The 20,337-nt window shown below is 48.3% G+C and overlaps 10 protein-coding genes across 10 annotated transcripts; 8 read left to right on the top strand and 2 right to left on the bottom strand.

Annotated features, from left to right (window-relative positions):
• The first annotated feature begins 125 nt into the window (after positions 1 to 125).
• Positions 126 to 2,771, top strand: BDV38DRAFT_247684 (uncharacterized protein). The gene is made up of 3 exons (XM_032054687.1): positions 126 to 1,106; positions 1,192 to 2,477; positions 2,532 to 2,771. The coding sequence occupies exons 1-2, from the start codon at positions 771 to 773 to the stop codon at positions 2,284 to 2,286; spliced, it is 1,431 nt and encodes a 476-aa protein (XP_031913027.1). The 5' UTR covers positions 126 to 770; the 3' UTR covers positions 2,287 to 2,477; positions 2,532 to 2,771.
• Positions 2,772 to 3,027: 256 nt separating this feature from the next.
• BDV38DRAFT_247682 (aspartate-semialdehyde dehydrogenase family protein) lies at positions 3,028 to 4,423 on the top strand. The gene is made up of 3 exons (XM_032054686.1): positions 3,028 to 3,194; positions 3,249 to 3,506; positions 3,560 to 4,423. The coding sequence occupies exons 1-3, from the start codon at positions 3,167 to 3,169 to the stop codon at positions 4,363 to 4,365; spliced, it is 1,092 nt and encodes a 363-aa protein (XP_031913026.1). The 5' UTR covers positions 3,028 to 3,166; the 3' UTR covers positions 4,366 to 4,423.
• Positions 4,424 to 4,689: 266 nt separating this feature from the next.
• BDV38DRAFT_247680 (40S ribosomal protein eS4) lies at positions 4,690 to 6,331 on the top strand. Its single transcript, XM_032054685.1, has 4 exons — positions 4,690 to 4,762; positions 4,906 to 5,328; positions 5,489 to 5,783; positions 5,844 to 6,331. Exons 1-4 carry the CDS (start codon positions 4,749 to 4,751, stop codon positions 5,895 to 5,897), a joined length of 786 nt encoding a protein of 261 aa, XP_031913025.1. The 5' UTR covers positions 4,690 to 4,748; the 3' UTR covers positions 5,898 to 6,331.
• A 2,310-nt stretch (positions 6,332 to 8,641) lies between these two features.
• On the top strand, positions 8,642 to 9,446 carry BDV38DRAFT_247676 (uncharacterized protein). The gene has a single exon (XM_032054684.1). The coding sequence runs from the start codon at positions 9,040 to 9,042 to the stop codon at positions 9,202 to 9,204; it is 165 nt and encodes a 54-aa protein (XP_031913024.1). The 5' UTR covers positions 8,642 to 9,039; the 3' UTR covers positions 9,205 to 9,446.
• A 1,168-nt stretch (positions 9,447 to 10,614) lies between these two features.
• On the top strand, positions 10,615 to 12,172 carry BDV38DRAFT_271581 (uncharacterized protein; the record flags this gene model as incomplete). Its single annotated transcript, XM_032057340.1, has 3 exons — positions 10,615 to 11,247; positions 11,310 to 11,795; positions 11,870 to 12,172. The coding sequence occupies 3 exons, from the start codon at positions 10,615 to 10,617 to the stop codon at positions 12,170 to 12,172; spliced, it is 1,422 nt and encodes a 473-aa protein (XP_031913023.1).
• Positions 12,173 to 12,375: 203 nt separating this feature from the next.
• Positions 12,376 to 12,791, top strand: BDV38DRAFT_98160 (uncharacterized protein). The gene has a single exon (XM_032064219.1). The coding sequence runs from the start codon at positions 12,474 to 12,476 to the stop codon at positions 12,693 to 12,695; it is 222 nt and encodes a 73-aa protein (XP_031913022.1). The 5' UTR covers positions 12,376 to 12,473; the 3' UTR covers positions 12,696 to 12,791.
• BDV38DRAFT_98159 (uncharacterized protein) lies at positions 12,792 to 13,528 on the bottom strand. Its single transcript, XM_032064218.1, has 2 exons — positions 13,376 to 13,528; positions 12,792 to 13,300 (listed from the first exon to the last, which is right to left on the bottom strand). The coding sequence occupies exons 1-2, from the start codon at positions 13,435 to 13,437 to the stop codon at positions 12,889 to 12,891; spliced, it is 474 nt and encodes a 157-aa protein (XP_031913021.1). The 5' UTR covers positions 13,438 to 13,528; the 3' UTR covers positions 12,792 to 12,888.
• A 387-nt stretch (positions 13,529 to 13,915) lies between these two features.
• Positions 13,916 to 16,275, top strand: BDV38DRAFT_247671 (SANT/Myb-like DNA-binding domain-containing protein). Its single transcript, XM_032054683.1, has 3 exons — positions 13,916 to 15,127; positions 15,181 to 15,210; positions 15,264 to 16,275. Exons 1-3 carry the CDS (start codon positions 14,112 to 14,114, stop codon positions 16,123 to 16,125), a joined length of 1,908 nt encoding a protein of 635 aa, XP_031913020.1. The 5' UTR covers positions 13,916 to 14,111; the 3' UTR covers positions 16,126 to 16,275.
• Positions 16,276 to 16,700: 425 nt separating this feature from the next.
• BDV38DRAFT_98118 (sorting nexin-3) lies at positions 16,701 to 17,869 on the bottom strand. The gene is made up of 3 exons (XM_032064217.1): positions 17,528 to 17,869; positions 17,024 to 17,345; positions 16,701 to 16,909 (listed from the first exon to the last, which is right to left on the bottom strand). Exons 1-3 carry the CDS (start codon positions 17,603 to 17,605, stop codon positions 16,881 to 16,883), a joined length of 429 nt encoding a protein of 142 aa, XP_031913019.1. The 5' UTR covers positions 17,606 to 17,869; the 3' UTR covers positions 16,701 to 16,880.
• Positions 17,870 to 18,672: 803 nt separating this feature from the next.
• Positions 18,673 to 19,305, top strand: BDV38DRAFT_293551 (eukaryotic translation initiation factor 5A-1; the record flags this gene model as incomplete). The annotated part of the gene is made up of 4 exons (XM_032062284.1): positions 18,673 to 18,700; positions 18,773 to 18,999; positions 19,063 to 19,195; positions 19,244 to 19,305. The coding sequence occupies 4 exons, from the start codon at positions 18,673 to 18,675 to the stop codon at positions 19,303 to 19,305; spliced, it is 450 nt and encodes a 149-aa protein (XP_031913018.1).
• Positions 19,306 to 20,337: the final 1,032 nt, after the last annotated feature.

Below are 20,337 nucleotides of genomic sequence, written 5' to 3'. Positions count from 1 at the left end.
GAAAACGATGAATGTGTGTACGGTGCCGTTGCCCCGCCAACTATCTAATCCGATATAGTACTGTCCATCAGTTGGCACACTACTTGGAGTACGTCCTTTAGGATAAAGGGAAATTTTCTTCTTAGAAGAAGAAAAAAAAAAAAAAAGATGAAGTGCTAAAACATTCAAGGACTAATAAAACCAGCGATTCTAGTACATTGTACTTTTTCCGGTATTGACTTATGGAGTCACGAGGCAGTAGTTAATATACCCCCACGGATTTTACCTGTCCATAATTCTCAAAGTACCCCCAAGTTCATAATCTTCTTAATTAAGCGGTTTATCCCAGATTACTTCAGATGGTGAGGACAACTTGCCACTGGGCATGTGCCTACATGTGGGGTTCCATTTGATTGATCTTTTTTATCACACTGTACCTGCCAAGCATTCGAGGGTGGGATGAATTCCGCGCTTATCGGACTTGACTCCGAGGGTTTCAAGGATCATGAAGGATGATAACCGAGTTAGCAATGGGTCCTTACAGGCCTCAGCCATAAATACAAGTCCTTTGCTTACTACCCCAACTCGGTCGATATCCGATGCAACTCCTCATTATTAGTGTCGATGGCGTATGAGCTTACCGCATGAAGAGCGGGTAGTCAGGCACGGCGTATAAAGCTGTCATAGCACCTCACCGAGACATGGCAATGGAAATTTATCCTGAAAATTTGGCACCCTCCAGCTTTTCATATTCCCATATCCGTGGTTGTTTCCTACTTCAATTGTGAGGCATGCGATCACTTTCCCGCCTACCACGGGGTTTCCCCACAAATCCCCGCGTACTCCATCGCCGACCCACACTCCCACAGCCCAAAGTCTGCCAAAGCTCAAGGATCGCGCGGTTAAATAGCTCGACCTCGAGCGGCAATGACCGTGAAAAACGTGGTGATGCTGCGAAATCCGAGCCGATTAGTACTGGTTCATCCAATTCCTGGACCGCGAGTCGAACGCTTCTTGTCTCTGCACTGGCCGCCGGACTCAGCTACGCCTATGCAATCTCAAGCAATAAGTCCCAGCCGGAAAGTCTGAAGCAGCCCCAATATGGATCTACACAGGATCTTAAGAAGGTGGGTATACTCATAGATTGACTCTTCGATGTGTACGCTATAGTATAGAAAAGACGCAATTGGCTAATGATTTCTCTACAACTAGGCCATTGCCGAATTACGAGTCAAGTTGGGCGATGAGGCTATTAGCACAGATGAGGATGACCTTCAGGTCCATGGATTCTCAGAGTGGTCAAGTGTCAACGCAGATCGGTTTCCTGTTGCTATCGCGTATCCGAAGAGCACGGAGGACGTTGCGGAGATTGCCAAAATTTGTCACAAATACAAAATGCCAATGATTCCTTATTCTGGAGGTTCCAGTCTTGAGGCCAATTTCTCCGCTGTCCATGGTGGCCTAACAATCGATTTTGGTTCAATGAACAAGATTCTGGAGCTTCACGAAGACGATATGGATGTGGTCGTCCAACCGTCCATCCAATGGATGGAGTTGAACGAGAAAATCAAGGACTCTGGCCTCTTCTTTCCTGTTGACCCCGGCCCCTCGGCGATGATCGGTGGAATGATTGGGACTAATTGCAGTGGAACCAATGCAGTGCGGTATGGCACAATGAAAGATTGGGTTATTAATCTTACAGTGGTTCTGGCAGATGGACGCATCGTGAAGACGCGCAGACGTCCGCGCAAGACTTCTGCTGGCTACAACTTGACCGGCATGTTTGTAGGGTCTGAGGGAACGCTTGGGATAGTGACCGAGGCGACTCTCAAACTGACACCCATCCCAGAGGAAACTCGTGTCGGTGTCGTCACATTCCCTACTATGCGCGACGCTGCATCTACTGCCATGCTGCTGATACGAAAAGGGATCCCTGTACAATGTATGGAAATTCTGGACGATGTTCAGATGGACGTTATCAACCGTGCTGGCGGCACGGGGCGGAGTTGGAAAACGCTACCCTCGTTGTTTTTCAAGTTCTCTGGCACAAGTGCTGGCGTTCTCGACAGCGTTAACTTAACCAGGGACCTGGCGAAAAAGAACCATGCCGACTCCTTTGAATTTGCCCGAGATGAGCGAGAGGCGCATGATTTATGGTCGGCGCGAAAACAGTCGTTGTGGAGCATGCTAGCTTTAAAAAAGGAAGGCTCGCAAGTATGGTCTACTGATGTATCTGTGCCGATTTCGAGACTCCCTGATATTATTGGTATGTCCTTGCGTAAAGAAGGCTTTCTTATCATATGCTAAAGACAGCAGAAACCACGAAAAAGGAATTGGACGATCTTGGGATCTTCGCAAGTGTTCTCGGCCATATCGGGGACGGAAATTTCCACACATGTATTCTCTACAATCGCAAGGATTCAGAGGAAACAGAACGTGTGGAGAAGTTTGTCTACGATATGGTTGATCGTGCTCTTGAGATGGAGGGCTCTTGCACTGTAACGTATCCCCTGCCTATTCACGACGGATGCGTACGACTGACATCAAAGTAGGGCGAACACGGTGTTGGGCTGGGCAAGAAGAAATCCCTTCAGAAGGAGCTTGGCCCAGAGACCATTGATGTTATGCGCAGCTTCAAAAAAGCTCTTGACCCGCACTGGCTCTTGAACCCTGGCAAGATCTTTGACTATGAGGATGAATCATGATTCGCGACGGCAACGTGCGCAAACTTCCCAGATAAAAGTCATTAGAATAGAATACTTGATGGGCGAAATATGTACATAGGTGAGATCGTCGAGTACTGTACTAAGTACTAGTAGTTAGTATAAATAGAAGGGAATAAAAAAGCCTCCCCCCTGTACTACCAGTAATTGGGTTGGACTAGATAGACTGTCTAACCAATGGCAATGAAGAGAAAAATCGATCTACTGTTTTTAGGCTAGGGCGGGGGCTGACTCATCTTGTGGCAAGTGACTAATTCCGGAGCGATATCGCAGTCATACCACGAGCATCTTTCTTTAAGCCCCTCTTTCATAGTTAAGCCGGTGAGTAATTCGTTTATAATGGACATCAATGGTTGCTTTCCCAATTATTTGGAACCATTGATGATCTCTATAATAATCCCTTGAAGTTATTAGCTTATTAGTAACGCTAGGTCGGCACTTTGACTCATCTGTTTTCGATCAAGATGGCATCGTCTCCTAAGAAGAAGTGCGGTACGAGGAATTAGCTCATGTTTTGTTATGGAATACCGTGTTGATGATAAATAGGTGTCCTCGGTGCCACAGGCTCTGTGGGCCAGAGATTTATCCTGTTGCTCGCCGATCACCCTTTTCTGGAGCTTCATGCCGTCGGTGCATCAGAGCGCTCAGCCGGCAAGGCCTACAAGGACGCCGTAAGATGGAAGCAGACTACGGCTATGTCTGAGAAGCTCAGCAACCTTGTTCTCCGGGATTGCAAAGCCTCTCAATTCGCCGACTGTGATCTTGTGTTCTCTGGTTTGAACAGCGATATTGCGGGTGAAGTTGGTATGTGGGATCCCCTTATTTGAAAAGGCTATTGCTAACCAGCATCTCTCCAGAAATGGAGTTCATCAAGGCCGAGATCCCCGTGTTTTCGAACGCAAAGAACTATCGCAAGCATCCCTTGGTCCCCCTCGTTGTGCCAACAGTCAACCCTCATCACTTCGATTTGATCCCTCACCAAAGGAAAGAATTCGGTTTGAAGAAGGGCTTCCTTGTGTGCAACTCCAACTGCGCGGTCATTGGTATCGTCATCCCTTTCGCAGCTCTCCAGGCCAAGTTTGGCCCTGTTGAAGAGGTCGAAGTCTTTACTGAGCAGGCCTTGTCGGGTGCTGGCTACCCCGGTGTGCCCAGCATGGACATCCTGGATAACGTTATCCCTTTCATTAGCGGCGAAGAAGACAAGCTCGAGAACGAGGCTCAGAAGATCTTGGGTTCTCTGAATGCAGATGCTACCGCCTTCGAGGAGCAGGCTGGGCTTCGAGTTGGAGCCACTTGCACTCGGGTCCACGTTACCGACGGTCATATGGCGTTTGTTTCGCTGAGATTCAAGAACCGCCCAGCACCCAGCGCCGAACAGGTCGTGCAGGCGCTGAGGGAATACCAGTCCGAAGCGCAGAAACTTGGGGCTCCTTCTGCCCCTAAGGAGGCGATTAGGGTATTCGACGAGGCGGACAGGCCGCAACCAAGACTCGACAGAGACATCTGCGGCGGATACACTGTTAGCGTGGGTCGGGTGCGTGAAGGCGCCCAGGGAGGCTACTTTGACCTCCGCTTTGCTGCTCTCTCTCACAACACGGTTATTGGAGCCGCTGGATCCTCGATCATCAATGCTGAGATTGCAGTCCTGAAGGGATACATCTGAAATTAACAAAGCAAGTTTAGATTAGAGTACATAGGTAATTACAAGGCGTTCGATACCACTCTAAGCAGGAGGTAGTCTATACTTCCCAGTAGATGATGATGTATGAGATCAATACTAGTACAAAGTTAACTAGTATTTAGTTACCCCTGTTCTGGTATTATGTAATCATTGACTAGGGTGGAGCAAAAGGAGCGGGCCTAGATCAGGACTAGCGTCGAATTATACACCCTAGCCCTAATTATCCTAATCAGGACAAGCACAAACTCCACTAAGCGAGTTTTCGTAGTGGATCGGATATCACTCGACAACTTTCGGCTTCGTCTGGTTTTTCTCCTTCGGACACTTCGACAACTAACCGGGTTCAAGTCGACAAAGCAGTCAAGATGCCTCGCGGACCGTGAGTATACCATTGCAGATATTTTCCATTGAGATTTACGATGAGCGCACCAGTCCTGGAAAAACTACGTTTGAAAGGGGCTCGATGGTCACCGTTGGATAGCAGAATCAAAGGAAACTCGACACTGACAGCGATGTCTACAGTACCAAGCACCAGAAGCGCCTTAGTGCGCCTTCGCACTGGCTCCTGGACAAAATGTCCGGAACCTATGCTCCCAAGGCCTCCCCCGGTCCTCACAAGCTCCGCGACTGCCTTCCCCTCATCGTGTTCATCCGTAACCGTCTCAAGTACGCCCTGAACGGCCGTGAGGTTAAGGCCATCATGATGCAGCGTCTCATCCAGGTCGACGGCAAGGTCCGCACTGACCCTACCTTCCCCGCTGGCTTCATGGACGTCATCGGCATCGAGAAGACCGGCGAGAACTTCCGTCTCATCTACGACACCAAGGGCCGTTTCACCGTCCACCGTATCCAGGCTGAGGAGGCCGAATACAAGCTGTGCAAGGTTAAGCGTGTTCAGCTCGGCAAGGGCGGGATCCCATTCTTGGTTACGCACGATGCGAGAACGTGAGTGCATACTCTCCACAAGTTCCGCGTCCATCAGTCGTTGGACCAAGCTTTGGTTGATCGGCGGAGGACGAAAGAACTTCGAAATTATATTACGACTTGCTGGCGATCAGTGAGGATCGAATTGTAGAACTGTATATGCTAACAACTGTAATCACAGCATCCGCTACCCCGACCCTGCCATCAAGGTCAACGACACCGTGAAGGTTGACATTGCCACTGGCAAGATCACTGACTTCGCCCGCTTCGACACTGGTGTTGTCATCATGGTTACCGGTGGTCGTAACATGGGTCGTGTTGGTGTCATCACTCACCGTGAGCGCCACGACGGAGGTTTCAACATTGTCCACGTCAAGGATGCTGTTGACAACACCTTCGCCACCCGTGAGACCAACGTCTTCGTCATCGGCCAGGAGAAGCCCTGGATCTCCCTCCCCAAGGGCAAGGGTGTCAAGGTATGTTTGCTATCCGTTCCACGTATTCTATACAACGGAAGATACTAACGCATCATACAGCTCTCCATCGCTGAGGAGCGTGACCGCCGCCGTGCTGCTGCCATTGCCAACTAAATGTATCCTGGTAGGTGACATTAGACACTGCAGCAAAATCAAAAGACTTGAAAAATCCGCTAGAGACGACATCTTGTCTTGCTTTGTGGGCCTGTATGACGCCGGTTATGATTCTATGATGCGTTTCTAGGAAGAAAAAAAAAGTTGTCTACAGGACGCATAATGGGGCTTGGTAGTTTCCATATCCATGTTCCGTAGGGTCAAGCCATAGCAAGCAAAACAGGGACTGCCGTCTCGTTTGATATGATACCTCTTAATTAGTCTTGTTCTGAAATGACCTGACATTTGATACCCCGCTCGAGTATTCGTCCAATGTAGATATTACCGTCTTTTGACTCTGTATCTTTCCGCGATATGGACCCTCTAGATAATGGTTCACAAGGAATAGTCCGAATGGGACGGAGAGGCCCGTCGCGCTCTGGTGGATGTCAACACCTTTTAGGTAACGGAATCTGGTTTGACCGATCGCCACTTTACCTCTCACATTGACATGATTCACACGTAAATCCCTCCAACTCAATCTCCAAATCTGAGTGGGACTGATTAGATAAAAGCACCACAGGTGAACTGAGCAAACGCCTGTATCACCAATTAGCGTCCGTTCATTACACCCACTACGGTGGGTAGAGTCGCAAAGATACCTGGATCTATACGAAAGGGGCACAAGTGGGAGTGGAACACGTCGAATTCTCTGCAGGATCCGTACGCATCCTTCCTTCTCCGTCATGCACCGCTCCCGTCCTACTCCGTCGTTGCCCTAAATGCCTTTTCAGTAGCGGCACCTACCATACCCTCCGTGGAGACCGATCCTCGGCATTATCATAGCGACGTAAGCGCGCTGACCATGCAGCAGGAGAGAAGAATCACCCGGCTAAAGCGCAAGCCCCATGCGACGGTCTTAAGCCTTGGCTCGGGTGCGTTGGACGGAGGTGACAAGTCATTGTTGGAGCCGATCTTACTTCCATTTGGTGTCCCCGTTGGGATTGAAGGATCGGAAACCAATCATCAGGGGGCATCGAGGTACGGGGAAATCGCGGCCTTTGAACAAAGGGGGAACAAATAAAGAATTTTACCCTATCGGGGGGATAGGCAACTCTTTGAAGCTTGATTTTGGGGATTGAGTTTGAAATCTAGACGGGACTATCCAGATGGATACCGACATGACGGAGTTACTCTCTCATCATTTCAGGAAGGGAACCAGCAGTGGCCTTGCATCCTGTACCACTATCCCTGTTCCTAACTTTAGAGTGCCTTCCTAACAGTTCGTGTGTGTTCCCTTTTTCAGCAGAGACTCGCGGTCTGAGGTGGTCCGCATGCGGATGATCTCTTGCCATGTTGAGATGCGTGACTATCGGGTGGAGATGAATGGAGTGCTCACATACTTTGTACAAATAATTAAATTGACTTAGTTTATGTACCGCGGGACCGCTACAGGAATCGGGATATATATTTCTATGCACGTCACGAGTGATGGGCCAATCTGCTTCATTATCTCCGGCAGACAAGCTGCAATAGAGTATAGTACCTAGGGTTGTGTACGGAATAGTGCATGTGTGGGCCGTTCAATTCAGAACTACAGTTATGAGGGAAGCACCAGGGACTGTGAAAAAGAAAACAAACATATAAAAATAAAAATTAGACTATTGTTTGAGGAAAAGAACGTCTTAGACCCCAACGCCACACCTTCTTTCGAATGCAAATGTTATGTAGGTAGTATGTACTACAGCAAGCAAAAGCAAGTCCGTTAACTGACAACTGTTCTTTCTTTTTCTTTTTCTTTTTTAAGCATGCCTTTCTCAAGATGCAAGCTCATAATAGCAAGCCATGTAAGGAACGTGACACTCGGTATATACTGAATCATTTTTTGGAGGGGGTGCCGAAAGAAGCGAACAGCTCACGAGACTACTGCAACTCACGGACTCGACTTCTCATTGTATGTACATAGTGGCTGATATTAATATCCACTACCTTTGTTTCTGGCAATATCAGGAAAGAAAGAAACTGACACACAGGCTTGGGGCAAATTGAACGCCAGCTTTCATTCTTTTCCCAGCAGAGCGGGTCTTATTGCTGCTACCTTGTCTTCTCTTTCAGCTCTCCATGTTGTCTGGGGCGTTCACCATTCTCTTCTGTGTGGTCGGTGAATTTTCTACCTGTAGTTCGACGTGGAGAGAGCCTTGGAGCGGTCCATGCAAGCCAACGCGCGCCATCCTTGATTTCCGAAAGATGATTGAGTCTCACGTTTTACAAATGACCTGGGGGGTCTTAACATGGACACCAACACACACAAAAAAAAAAAAAAAAAAAAAAAAAAAAAAAAAAAAAAAAAAACAAACGGCGCAATTGAGAAAATAAAAATAAAAAACGAAGCGCCGTTCCAATGAGGGTAATTGCCCATATACACTGGGCGGGAACTCCGACTCGCTTCATTTCCACCACGCCACAGGGACAACAATATCTATCAGCTCAACTTGGTCTAGTCTAGCACCGTGTACTCCGTATGTACCATGGAAAACTCATCGGCAGATGCGGACCAGGACAACCAATGGGAGTTTCTACAATTAGCCAGGGTTGAGTTCGGTTGATCACAGCATAATGGACTGGCCGTTATTTTTCGACGGCCGGCTACAGCCGTGAATTCTTTTTTTTTCAATGTCCCCACCAGGTAGTCCGTCGTAGTACAACATAGTACTACGGAGTACGTACGTATCAGTACAACTGTCATGCCCAATGATGAATCCTTTCGTGTACCTTGCCATAACGGTCCGCTAATTACACTTTGAAAATTTTCTCTTCTTCATTTCCTCTAAGAGGAATAATGGCTCAGGGCGTGAGTACAACAGAGAAACCGCTGCCCCATAGTGTCGCGCGGCGTTGGAGAACCAAATCGGATCGACATTTATAGCCTTTGAGCATCGACGATACCCTTCACGAGGTAGAGAAATATGGCCCCATGGGCAATAAACGAAAAAGAACGAGACGAGCGACCAACTTAGTTACTGGATCAGGAGTGTCCGCTAGCAGTTCCTTTGTTCCACCGTGCTCCATAGACAGTTTCTAGCGTGTATCCTCATGCAGGGTGCCATGGAGCTGAGAGAGAGGGAGAGGGAGAGAGAAAAGTGGCGATCTAAATTACTGGTCGATGAAGGTCAATTCAAGGCAGGATGATGCTACGCCCGTCTATCACGGCCATTATCATCAGAATTATGACTATCCTCATACAGTCCTCCCCTGCCAGATCCCGAGCTTTCCGTCCAGAAAGTCGACTTCACCGCTACAGTTACAGTCACTAGTTGCTCCGGCTTAACACATTACATGTCGACTGAACGATTGAACCACATCCAGTACGGGTGAATCTTCCAGAAAAGAATGGCTAATGCATCTTATTCGACCCCATGCAATGTTGCTGACCGCTTCTCTTCAATGCATTCCAATTGTTGAACGGATGGCCGCCGCTGGCTTCTATTATTGCTCTCTCATTACTCTTACCCTTCTGAACCAGTCTAAAAAAATTTTTACGCTAGTATGATGGATAAATGGTGACTTTTTATTGCCCGTGTGGAGTTCTATTTTCTTTTTCTTTCCCTTTTTTTTTTTTTTTTTTTTCCCCCCTTCTCTGTTTTTCTTATTATTCTGGGGGTTCCATTTGTTTTATTTTCTCGCTTTTTTTTTTCCTGTTTTATTTTTTACCTTTCTGTGGCTGGGATCTTCCCAGAATCCTTTTTAGATCATTTTGTTAAACGGCGTCTCAGGGGCTATGTTGTAATCGTTGAACGCTTTACATATATTGTCTCTTGACTATGACGATTGATTGATCGACCCGGCCCACTTCGCAGCTCCAGACTTTCCTTACTTTCAGGCTTCTTTAATTTTGCTAGTCCTCTATGGCCAATCCCCGTTTCTGGGCCTAACCTGGATTCCGGGAGACCCAGCGGTTTGGAACAGATCAGCCCCCTTCTTCGTTTCTTTGGATTTTATGATGCGCCACTTCCCGTCATGCTCAGATGTGAAGCCACTACAAGCATTAGGTCCTTCTAGTTCCCTCGTGAGTTGAACGTGGCAAGACTGCAGAATCTGCTGTTGAGATTGGGGACCATAAGAAAAATTTAGGCCAGGTAAAAGAAAAAAAATATATAAATAAATAAATAAAAAATACCAAAAAAAAAGACAAGGAAGAAAACGCAGGCGAATACTCCGAACTGGTGCAATAAAAGGCCAAGTGCCCGGACCCTCATTTCCCACTACAGTCTGTCTGTTCCAGATATCCCCTCGTTATCTACCTAAGAGGATTCAGTCAGCCTGCAGGGGCTCTTTTGACTCTTGACCCGCTTCTGGACGTTCTCTATTTCAACTATCACCATACCTATACTATAGTCTTGCTGTCTTCCTGTTCCATATCACGCCAGATTGTGCCCCAGTTGGTCCAACATATACTCGTACGCCTTCAGTATTCGCTTAATCGTCTAGGTCTCAGTTGGGTGGCGGAAACAGGCGCCTCGTTTCGGAAGTCGCTTAGCTGTTTGTACGCCCTGACGGCCTAACTAAAGTAATTAAAGCACGGATAAGAAGGTATGGACACTAGCTGCCCAATAGTCGGTCCACTGTGGGAACTGTCGTTTGTCATTTTGCTGAGATGTCTATCCCGAATCAGGATACAGTGGTAGGCTTCCATCTGTCACCACCTGAGGCCTTCTTTTCGTTGCCAGAGATTGGTTGCATGACGGGGGTTCCACGCCTTCGTGCGATGGATGAGTCGATGAGTGCGATGTCGATGCCGGCACAGTCGAGCTACCCATCGCTGTTCCAGTCAAGTGCGGAGATACCTCCGTTCTTCGTGACATACCGATGGTGGGAGGATGAAGCAACCACCGTGCTGTGGGCCTTTGACGTTGAGGATATCAAACGAGTGATCCAGTATGGTCTGTATCGAGATGAGAACCTGCCTCGTTCCTCCCTGCAAAGTCGAAATGCATCTGCCGTAGACAGTTTCCTGCTCACACTAGTCCAACCGAAGGAGAGGGCTTATATCGCCAACCTGTCATTTGTCCAAAAGGTCGAGGAGATCATTCGCAGGTGCAAAACAAACACCCCATCACTCGTCGCTTGGAGTTGGTTCCCGCCTCAAGTGACCCGGGACCTGGATTCCGCTGCCATTGCGGATGCGATTGATGCTGAGAGCCACTTGCATTTCACCCGCATTCCCTTCGAAGAGCTGGTCCGCTACTCCTTGGGTTACCCTGCGATCGCGGTCGAATGGTTTTTACAGCAGCATACCGCACTGTACATCCATCTGTTGAATTACTTCAATACCTTCCCCGAGGAGATAGTGAGGTACACCAAGGTTGAACAGGTAAAGTGGCCCGTTTCCCTTGTGCTTGATATTCGCAACAGATAGCTAACGTGCCGGTGAAGCATCTTCGAAATCGAAGCCCATTTGCTCACCGCGCCTTGTTTCATTGCCTGCTCACAGTGCAATCGGGAGGAAACTATGAGATGCCGAGCGCCACACCGGGCTTCGAATTCATAGCGGATCCGATTCAAGGTTTGTTCAAAGAGCTCCCGCCCAGCTTGACGTCGATATTAAAAGTCCTTTCCGTCCTGAGAGTCCGCTTTGAACGACAATATGTGCACGCCCGGACGATGGATTGGATCCAACCCTTTGATATCAACTTCTCCCTCTATGAAGACTTGACAGGATCGACATCCGCTGCAGATTTCGCTCGCACCCTAACGAACGCCGACGAGCGCAGCTTCTCCGCGCTGACGCCGCAACAAGTGATAGCGGAGGATCCAGCGGTAACGAAACTACTGCGCAGGTGGGAGTCGCTCAGCATCGAAGTCTGGGAATGCTGCACTGCGCTGCCGGACATGATCCCATATATTCAAGACTGTGTACAGGTACGAAGGCGGCCTGCCTTTACTTGGGTTTCCCCAACCGGCATCAATATGTGGCTAACTGAGCTGTTTCCCAGGCCCTCCTTGTCATTCGAAACTACCACTCGTTTTCCGCCATCATCAACGGACTGCGGAAATATAGCATCACCGATTCCGTCTTCAGCAATAACGGCGCTGCTGGCGCAATGGCTCTGAACCCGATCGTTCCTCCCGATTTGCTCTTTCTCATCGTGCCCTATCAGAACTACGCTGCCTATCGACAACAGTTCCAGTCGTCGCCCGGCATCCCCTGTCTCATCCCGCATATTAGAGAGTATCAACAACAAGGGCAGCCGGCCTTGCTCCAGATGTTCCAGAGAATGCGCAACGCTATGCGCTAGTTGAACCCACCTGTGCCGGACACACACATAGCATCTATTTCTTCCATATAATCGAGAAACTCGAGGATATGAATCGTATACGTCACGATTTTTCGCATTGAGCATGTTTGGGTTTACGGGATTTTTTAATAAATTGGCGCTGGATTTCAACTTCACGGTTTAAGTAGGGGTTAGTTCTGCATAGTTGGTTCGCATTGCAACCACTTTCCTTGCTCAGCGAGTTATCTGTTAGTTTGTGAAGCATCTCTTTGGCTCTGGATATGTATTTCATGCACACGTTAAATATTCGTTAATTGAAGAAATGTACCCATGCCCGAGAATATGTAACAAGGCCAGATCTTCTTTTCTCGTTATCATTTTCCCCGCAACCAGTGCTGAGAGTCGCAAAGGACAAAGCCTTCCATCTATGACATCCGAAAACCAACTGAACTCACCCGCCGCGTCTAGTCAACAAATACAAGGCAACCACAGACACGCACCTCGCCGTAGTAGCAACCGCATATTCCGCAGCCACCTGATCTAACCCAAACGTCAGCAATAACCAAGTCAGCCCCTCCTTCACCAACATATAGACCACCCAAGAAAGGCCCAACCCCCACCCAACACACGAGAGAATAACCAGGCCGAGCAAAAGCGCAGCGTTAATCTCCGCACCCCAGCGATTCCTCACCCACACGGCCGGGTTGCGTCGTCCTCGTCGGCTGTGCTGCGCCGGCTCAGCTCCTCTTCCGATGGGTCTCAGAGGCCTTGGCATTTCCGAAGACCCCAAGGAGGAACAGGATACGGTTCACGAACATAAAAACCGTCATACCAATGTTGCCCCAGGTGAGGAGATTCTGCCACGCCCAGGGATCGACGAAGGTGTCCCAGCCCACGCCGCGGTAGGTGGCATAGAGATGGTTGATGTCGCTGAAGACGTAGGCGAGGATGTAGTTGCGGAAGACTTTGGGGTCGTTAGTGTTGTGGTGGATGAGGAAGCTTAGGAGGCCGAGCACTGCGTAGATGTTTCCTAGTTGGCCGGCTAGGACGACGCTGCTTGGATGGATGGTCTCTGGCGGTGGGACGTTTGGTGTTGAGTCCACGATGAACTTGTTAAGATCTAGGAGGGGGAATATATAGCCGCCGAAGCTGTGAATATGGTTATTTGGAGGTCTTTGTTTTCAGATCGATAGCTGTAAAACGCGTTTAGTTTGCTGTGCGTACCAGGATAAAGGCTCAAAGACCCTGAAAAGAAAGTGCGGCCAGAAGGGAACGTCGACACCCATGGTGACGGTATTGATGTGGTTTTTCTTTCTGATATATATAGAAGTGAATATATGTGTGTTACTTATATCAGTGTTTTCAGAAGGGAACGGTTGGTTGCTTTGAAAGGAAGGTGATATGGTGAGGGTATTTATACAGAGGAAGAACAAAGAAAAGGTTGGGTGGGCACAGCTGGGGGGCCCGATATGAACATGGACCCAATGGTATGGGAAAGCTTAAGCAGACTACTAGTTCCCAGACTAAACTGCAGCTGCACAATGTCCAAGAAGAAAGATGGAAGTAAATTCCCAGGGATGGACATGGGTTGTTTTCCGCAACCATTGCCGGAGAGGTTGGCAAATTAAACTTCCTTTTTAGGAAATCCCGGCTCCATCAGGCGTGGGGGCCAATGCTCAGTCAGCCGTGCACGTGCCATCTAGAATTGGTTCTGGTTCGGAATACGGGGCGATAAGTTCAAATCTCAATTAATACACTACACACGCCATCGTCATCATCACCTTAACCCGTTTTTTTCTTATCTCCTCATATCTATCAACAAGAACTTCAAACCCCAGCTCGGCATGTACCAAGTTACTGAGACAAAATGGCCTGTGTAATCAACTCGAGCAATTCTATAGGGCTGACTAATACTGAATGATATCTTGACTACTAACTCCCGATGGTGTGAGTGCGAACAATGGACTCCAACGGCAACTTTGCCCGGTCTTTCGATGAATCCCTTACCCGTGAATTACCCCAACTGCAAAGCCTCCGCATTGCACCTCTCCGCCAACCAGTCTCCCGCATCCTCAGCATCCCCTCGCCGCTTGAACCCAATGCGAGTGGAGTTCGAGAGTCAAATTCCATCCCGAAGAGCAACAATTCAGCTGGAGTGCTGCCTGGCCGCAACGACTCCGGTGGGCTCACAGAGAGCGTCAACGCGGCGCGTGCAAAGAAAAATGACCATACAGTAGATGCGGTCTCAAGCTTACAGCCTCCTCCCAAGCCCATTCTCCCGGAATTTGTCAACCTCCGTGCTCTGGAGCGATTCCCTTATTCTTCATTCGACGACGACTCTCATGCTCGCAAGCGCCGACGGTTAGAGGTCCAGGCGGATTCCTTTGGAGAACATCTACAGCTGCCAATTCCGCAGGCGCACAAGGAACCACGACCGCCGCCATTCGGGCCTTTTGCTATTCTTAATGGCCTGAACGAACCACCGCCCAATGCCGCTCTTCTCCCTCCGATCGAAGCCGGTTCCATCACGCAGCTGCTGACCAAACCCTCACGAGGTACTTCCTTTGTGGAACCCGCTCTGTTGACTGCCAATACAATTGTTGAGAGCCAAAGTGTGGAGAGGATAGAGGGCAGGATCCATGAGATTCTGGCTTCCCCTGTGGGTGAAAACACTGTGGATGACGAACAGACCAATATAGAAAGTGGTCTCTTCGATGATGCGAGCGTTGATCAGATAGGATACGAGAAAGGTAATTTGCTGATTGACAAAGAGGCCCAACCCCGTGTGGAAGAAAAGGAGCCGCTGTCCCCCAAGACAAGAGGGCGCTCCCGCAAGAATCTTCGTAAATGGACCGAGGAGGAAACAACTGCTCTGTTGCGTGGCGTGGTCAAGTGTGGGATTGGCAACTGGACTGCGATATTGGCGCAACCAGAGCTTAAGTTCAACAAGCGGAGTGCTTCAAACCTAAAGGATAGGTATGGCACTGGTGGTGACCCTGCTGAGAAAATGTGGACTGACAGGAGAATAGATTTCGCGTCTGCTGTCCTTGGGCTTATCGGTGGGTTATTGTTGCTATTGTTTTCCCTGGCTTTGCCTTCTAATCTTTCGAAGTGCCGCCGACCCCAATGAGGCTACGAAGAAACTTCGTGATACCCTGGCCGATGCACTCTCACGGGCCGAAACAGAGGGTACCGACGGCGCCCCGGGGAAGATTCGCCTTCCACACCCATGGCCTGCCTCAGAGACGCCGCCCGGAGGTATCTCAGCTGGCAGCTCTCAGGAGTCTTTGGCTTCCAGCAGTACCCCGACCAAAGAATCTGAGCCTAAAAGCTCGATTCCTCAAGCTAAACAGGCCTCGGCGAAAACCGGGCCTACTCTTTCTAGCAAATCCAAGTCTACCTTAGCATCTCTTGGCATCCCTGAGCCACATTTCACCATGAAGTCCCGCCGTCGGTCTCGCCGTCCATTCACTGTCGCAGAAGATGAAGCTCTGCTGAAAGGCTATGCGGTACACGGTTTTCAGTGGACACTAATCCAACAAGACAAGCGATTGAACCTCGGCCATCGTAGAGCAACCGATCTGCGAGACCGGTTTAGGACCAAATTTCCCCACGCGTACCGTGACGGCGGGTCTGTCAGCGGTAACTCGTTCAATCAATCCGAGGTATCCGGTCTCAAAGATGGAAAGGACAGGGCGTCCGGTAGCAAGCGGAACTTGCAACCTACCAAACCACCTCCCAGCAGTCAAAATGGCAAGTCAGATAACTCTGAGCAGTCCGCATTAGGACCCATTGATCCTGCACTCTCTCCTCCTGCTCCACCGCCGGGCCTTCCTCTCGAAAGCATGGCAGTTGCACCTTCGACAGCCGTGTTTTCCTTCCCGTTGGATGAAAATGCTGCCAATCCATCAGGCGTGGACCCATCTTGGGCAGATAATACTCTTGCCCCAATGGTGTGGGATGAATTGGCATGACTGCAACGCAACTTGAAACTTTCTCGCACACACACTCCCTTTTGCTAACATGATCTCAGCTATGGGGCAGGCACATCCCAGGATTTCCTTAATGTTTTTCATGTAAATTCTTTCGAATATTTTACTTTGCGGCATGATGCCCAGTTTTTTTTTTTTTTTTTTTTTTTTTTAAACACACTTCCAGCGACAGTTTCTTACATTGCTATACCCTATATGGCTCAGGAACGTGTTCTACCGGTGGTAATGGTACAAGCACAAGCGAGAGAAACACCCATCCTTTTGACCTTCAGCACCCGGCCCCGTTTCCTATTTCAGGTATATGCTTTTGACTACTCACATACAATTGATATCATGTACACCATGCGCAGAAATAACCCAGCAAGTCACCAACAATGATCTTTGTCTAAACCGTCAGCACCTACAGAATCGAAAGTGGGAACAGAACTAGATATTAAATGCCATGTTTCGCCTTTAGAAAAACAAGAAGAATCGAGCATCAACATGAACGCTATTTTGCGTGGGAATTCCGCCAAGACAGACAGACAAGGTAACCGTAAGAGATGCACCAAAGACAAGAAGGGGAGGAAGGGAGAAAGGAAGGAAAATCACAGTACGGGTGTAACCGCAGACCATCGGTCATAGATTAACACACTCGCCTAGAATTGAAGAAGGTAAAAAAAAAAGAAGATTGAAAACATCACAGCTAGAGCAAGACCTTCACTTTCAATGACGATCCACCATCCCACAGCCCAATTCTACCAAGCATTGCGGTCCCAGTTCGGATCTACACCACACACACACACACCAGTCAGCAAAATCCGCATTACAATCAACACCGGTAGAAACAAAACTAATAGAAAACAGAAAAAAAGAGAAGGAGAAAGGGAGAAAAACAAACCCTGTATAAAGCTCGCCAAAACCTTACTCCCCGTCTGCAAAAGCGGATGGCCGGCAACAATCTGCAAGAAGCGCTGCAACCCCTCCCTGCGGTGCTCGATGACATCGTCACTGAACCGATTCGTGAACACCTTCCCAGGCAGCGGCGGGATAGTCACCCTCGTGCTCTCGCGCTCCAGGATATCGCGGAAATATTCGAAATCGGAGTAACGACGGCGCACGACGGAGTGCTTGAGCTTGAATGCGGGGATGTTGGTGCGACAGACGATTTCGTACGAGGTGTACATGTTCCGGGATGTGCCATGGGTTTGGGGGTTTCGAACCTAGGGAAATTTGGGTTAATTGGTTTTGAGGATGTTGGCCGGGGGGGGGGTTGTTCTATATATGACATTGGGGTTGGGTGGGGGGAAAGTTGTATGTCGCGCGACCAAGGCCGAATTGAATTTAATTGATACAATTTGTATTTTCTTTCCCGAATTTACACTAGCGATAGTGATAAACATACCTCAATCTCGAGGAAATTCTCCGGAGGACCGTAGATTTCCTCAAAGGTCTGCTGTCGCGACTCGGGGACGGCTTGCATTGTGACGGGGATACAACCTGTTGCGAAACAAGATGTTGAGTAAAGGTGGGGAGGAGCGAGAGACCGCGGGGAAGCTTCAGCCGCCGGACAAGGCGGGAGGGTGGAATGCTCGGTTTTCTTTCCTTCAAGTTCGACTTTGGGAGGTTTGGCGGTGGCTTTAATATGGGTAACGATGAGCTCGTTCGGAGGTCGCGGAGCGAAAAGACGCAGAGGATGGTTGGTGGATTTCTGTCAAAAAGAGGGAATTTTAGTATGACGACGACAGGCGGACTGATAACTGATTTCAATGTTCTCTTAGCGTCGTATTCCTAGCGTATGGTTACGTTCCGTGATTGGGGGCCCATCGTTGTTCCGTTCCGCTGTCATGTTGGGTCATGTGATTGTTGTATAACTTCAAGTTGTATCCCATATAGTAATTGATTCCTACCCTGGGTTATATCCGGCCAGTGGCTTAAAATCCGCGTGTTTTCCGTTACTGATTAGTTTTGGTAGATGGGTAATTTAACGGTCACGGGCCGGGTTATAAAAAAAAAAAAAAAAAAAGAAAAGAAAAGACAATGTTCCAAATAACTTTTCAGTTGGGGATTTTCTTGTGAACTCTGTCACTTAAAGTGATAATGTACTTTTCTGTTTTCAAATGGCTACTTTACATACTCCGTAGTAAACTTCTCATTGTGATACTAGTGTTTTATTCATTGGCTTTTCCCTTCAGCCCCGCACTGCTGCTTCGGGTTGCTGGCCCTAATTGAATTTTATTATTTTCAGCTGTATACTAACTAGGAGTCGGATCTCATCCGTCCCAGCTGAACATGTGGAGTTAAACCCCCAGTTCTTCTGCCCCTTCTACGTCATGAAGCGCCTCACTGCCGGTACCATTGGGAAACATCATGTCGATCCTTCAGCTGTGTGGGGCTTATATCAGCTATTTATCTAGCATCCAGCCCTGCTGCTCATTTACCTTCTCCCATCCACAATACTACTGTACTCTTCCCCCATCCTCACTCACATATTCCTCACTATCAGAGCAAACCTATCATACTCTATAGGATCTTATCAGAAACCAAACAATGTCTGACAACGAAGTACGTACACACAGTTTGAAGGTCGTGCATCCACATTGATTAAGCAGTAAAACATAGGATCTCAATTTTAATGATGTCGAACAAGCGACTTTTCCAATGACCAATTCTGATATGAAGAAGGGTGGTCATATTATGATAAAGGGTCGGCCTTGCAAGATTGTTGAGATGTCCACGTCTAAGACCGGCAGGCATGGGCATGCCAAGGTTCACTTTGTTGGCATTGATATCTTCACGGGCAAAAAATTGGAGGATATTGCCCCGAGCACTCATACTTCGGATGTTCCAGTTGTTCACAGAGCAGAATATCGGCTGGTATGCTTTGACTCCTGGATGGGGGCTTTCCATAGCACGTCCGTGTACTAATGGATTTTCTAGGATGGAATCGATGATGATGACGAATACCTTTTATTGACGGACATGAATGGCAATACTAAAAACGATGTTCCTGTACCGCAAGATGACCTTGGTCTCATCGTTAAGGATCGTCTGGACAACGGTGATTCTAGCTGTGAGTTACTGAAATCTTTGCTCAACTATGGTGCTAACGGATTCCTAGTCGTTACTATCGTCAGTGCTATGGGCGAGGATGCATGTATAAACATTCGGGAAGCGGAGTAATGTGACCTCAAGGCTTGGCCAACTATTTATGCTTGTCGAGAATGCTCGTCTTATCCAAGTTGTTCTGAGTATTTTGATATTTACACATACGCCTCGGAAAAGCGGTATTTAGTTTTACAAGCGCGTTCTACGTAAACTTCATGTCAATCACGTTCAGCGTAAAGGTAACAACTACAATTTTGCCAATTTGGACAAAATTTACCAAGCACGTGCTAACACCAGATCCGTATGTTGAAATATCGCGACCATTGTCCACGAATATGCACTGCGGGGTGTTATTGCATGCATTGTGGCTGAACCACAACCGTCCAACGATCCTGTTTATATTGACTTGAGAGTGGAGCAATCTCGAGATCTATGTTAGTGCTACTAAATGTGGATGATGGTGTTGTCATTGAAACGCGCATTTGAAGCGGCCTATTACTACATACGTGGTTCGCATCTGACACGTCAACCTGTCAGCTGGATGCTGTATCTGCACACTCTCATTAGTACTCTCCTCCGAGTGTTTTACTAGAGGGTGGACCCTTCGAGAGCTTATCGCTCCATCGACAGTCATCTTACTTCGATAGTGAATGGCACAAGATAGGCGAGAAATTAGGTCTGCAACAGCTGATATCAGGAATCACCGGACTACCTGGCAATTTCCTGTTGGGAGATGACGTAGCATATGCAAGTGTCGCTCAAAAAATGTCATGGGCTGCGAAGAGAAAGACAACAAGGATTGAAGATATCGCCTATTGCTTAATGGGAATCTTTGGAATATCCATGCCGATGCTGTACGGAGAAGGAGCAAAGGCATTTATCAGACTTCAAGGGGAGATTATGCGAACTGCGAATGACTACAGTCTCTTTGCCTGAACATCATCAGATCATCACGGTGGGATTCTTGCAAGTTCGCCAGCTGTGTTTGCTGGCTCCGGCAACGTCATCCCAACAAAGCCTTCCAATGTAATAGGCTATCCTATTGCCCTCAAACAGTAGAGGAATAAATTTATCACTGTATTTTAAAAGCGATGAGCCGCGGGGGGG

This window comes from Aspergillus pseudotamarii (genome assembly GCF_009193445.1).
Source record: "Aspergillus pseudotamarii strain CBS 117625 unplaced genomic scaffold BDV38scaffold_30, whole genome shotgun sequence".
Lineage (NCBI taxonomy): Eukaryota > Fungi > Ascomycota > Eurotiomycetes > Eurotiales > Aspergillaceae > Aspergillus > Aspergillus pseudotamarii.
Note: the sequence above shows the minus strand (reverse complement) of the source record. Positions and strands in the feature narration are given on the sequence as shown.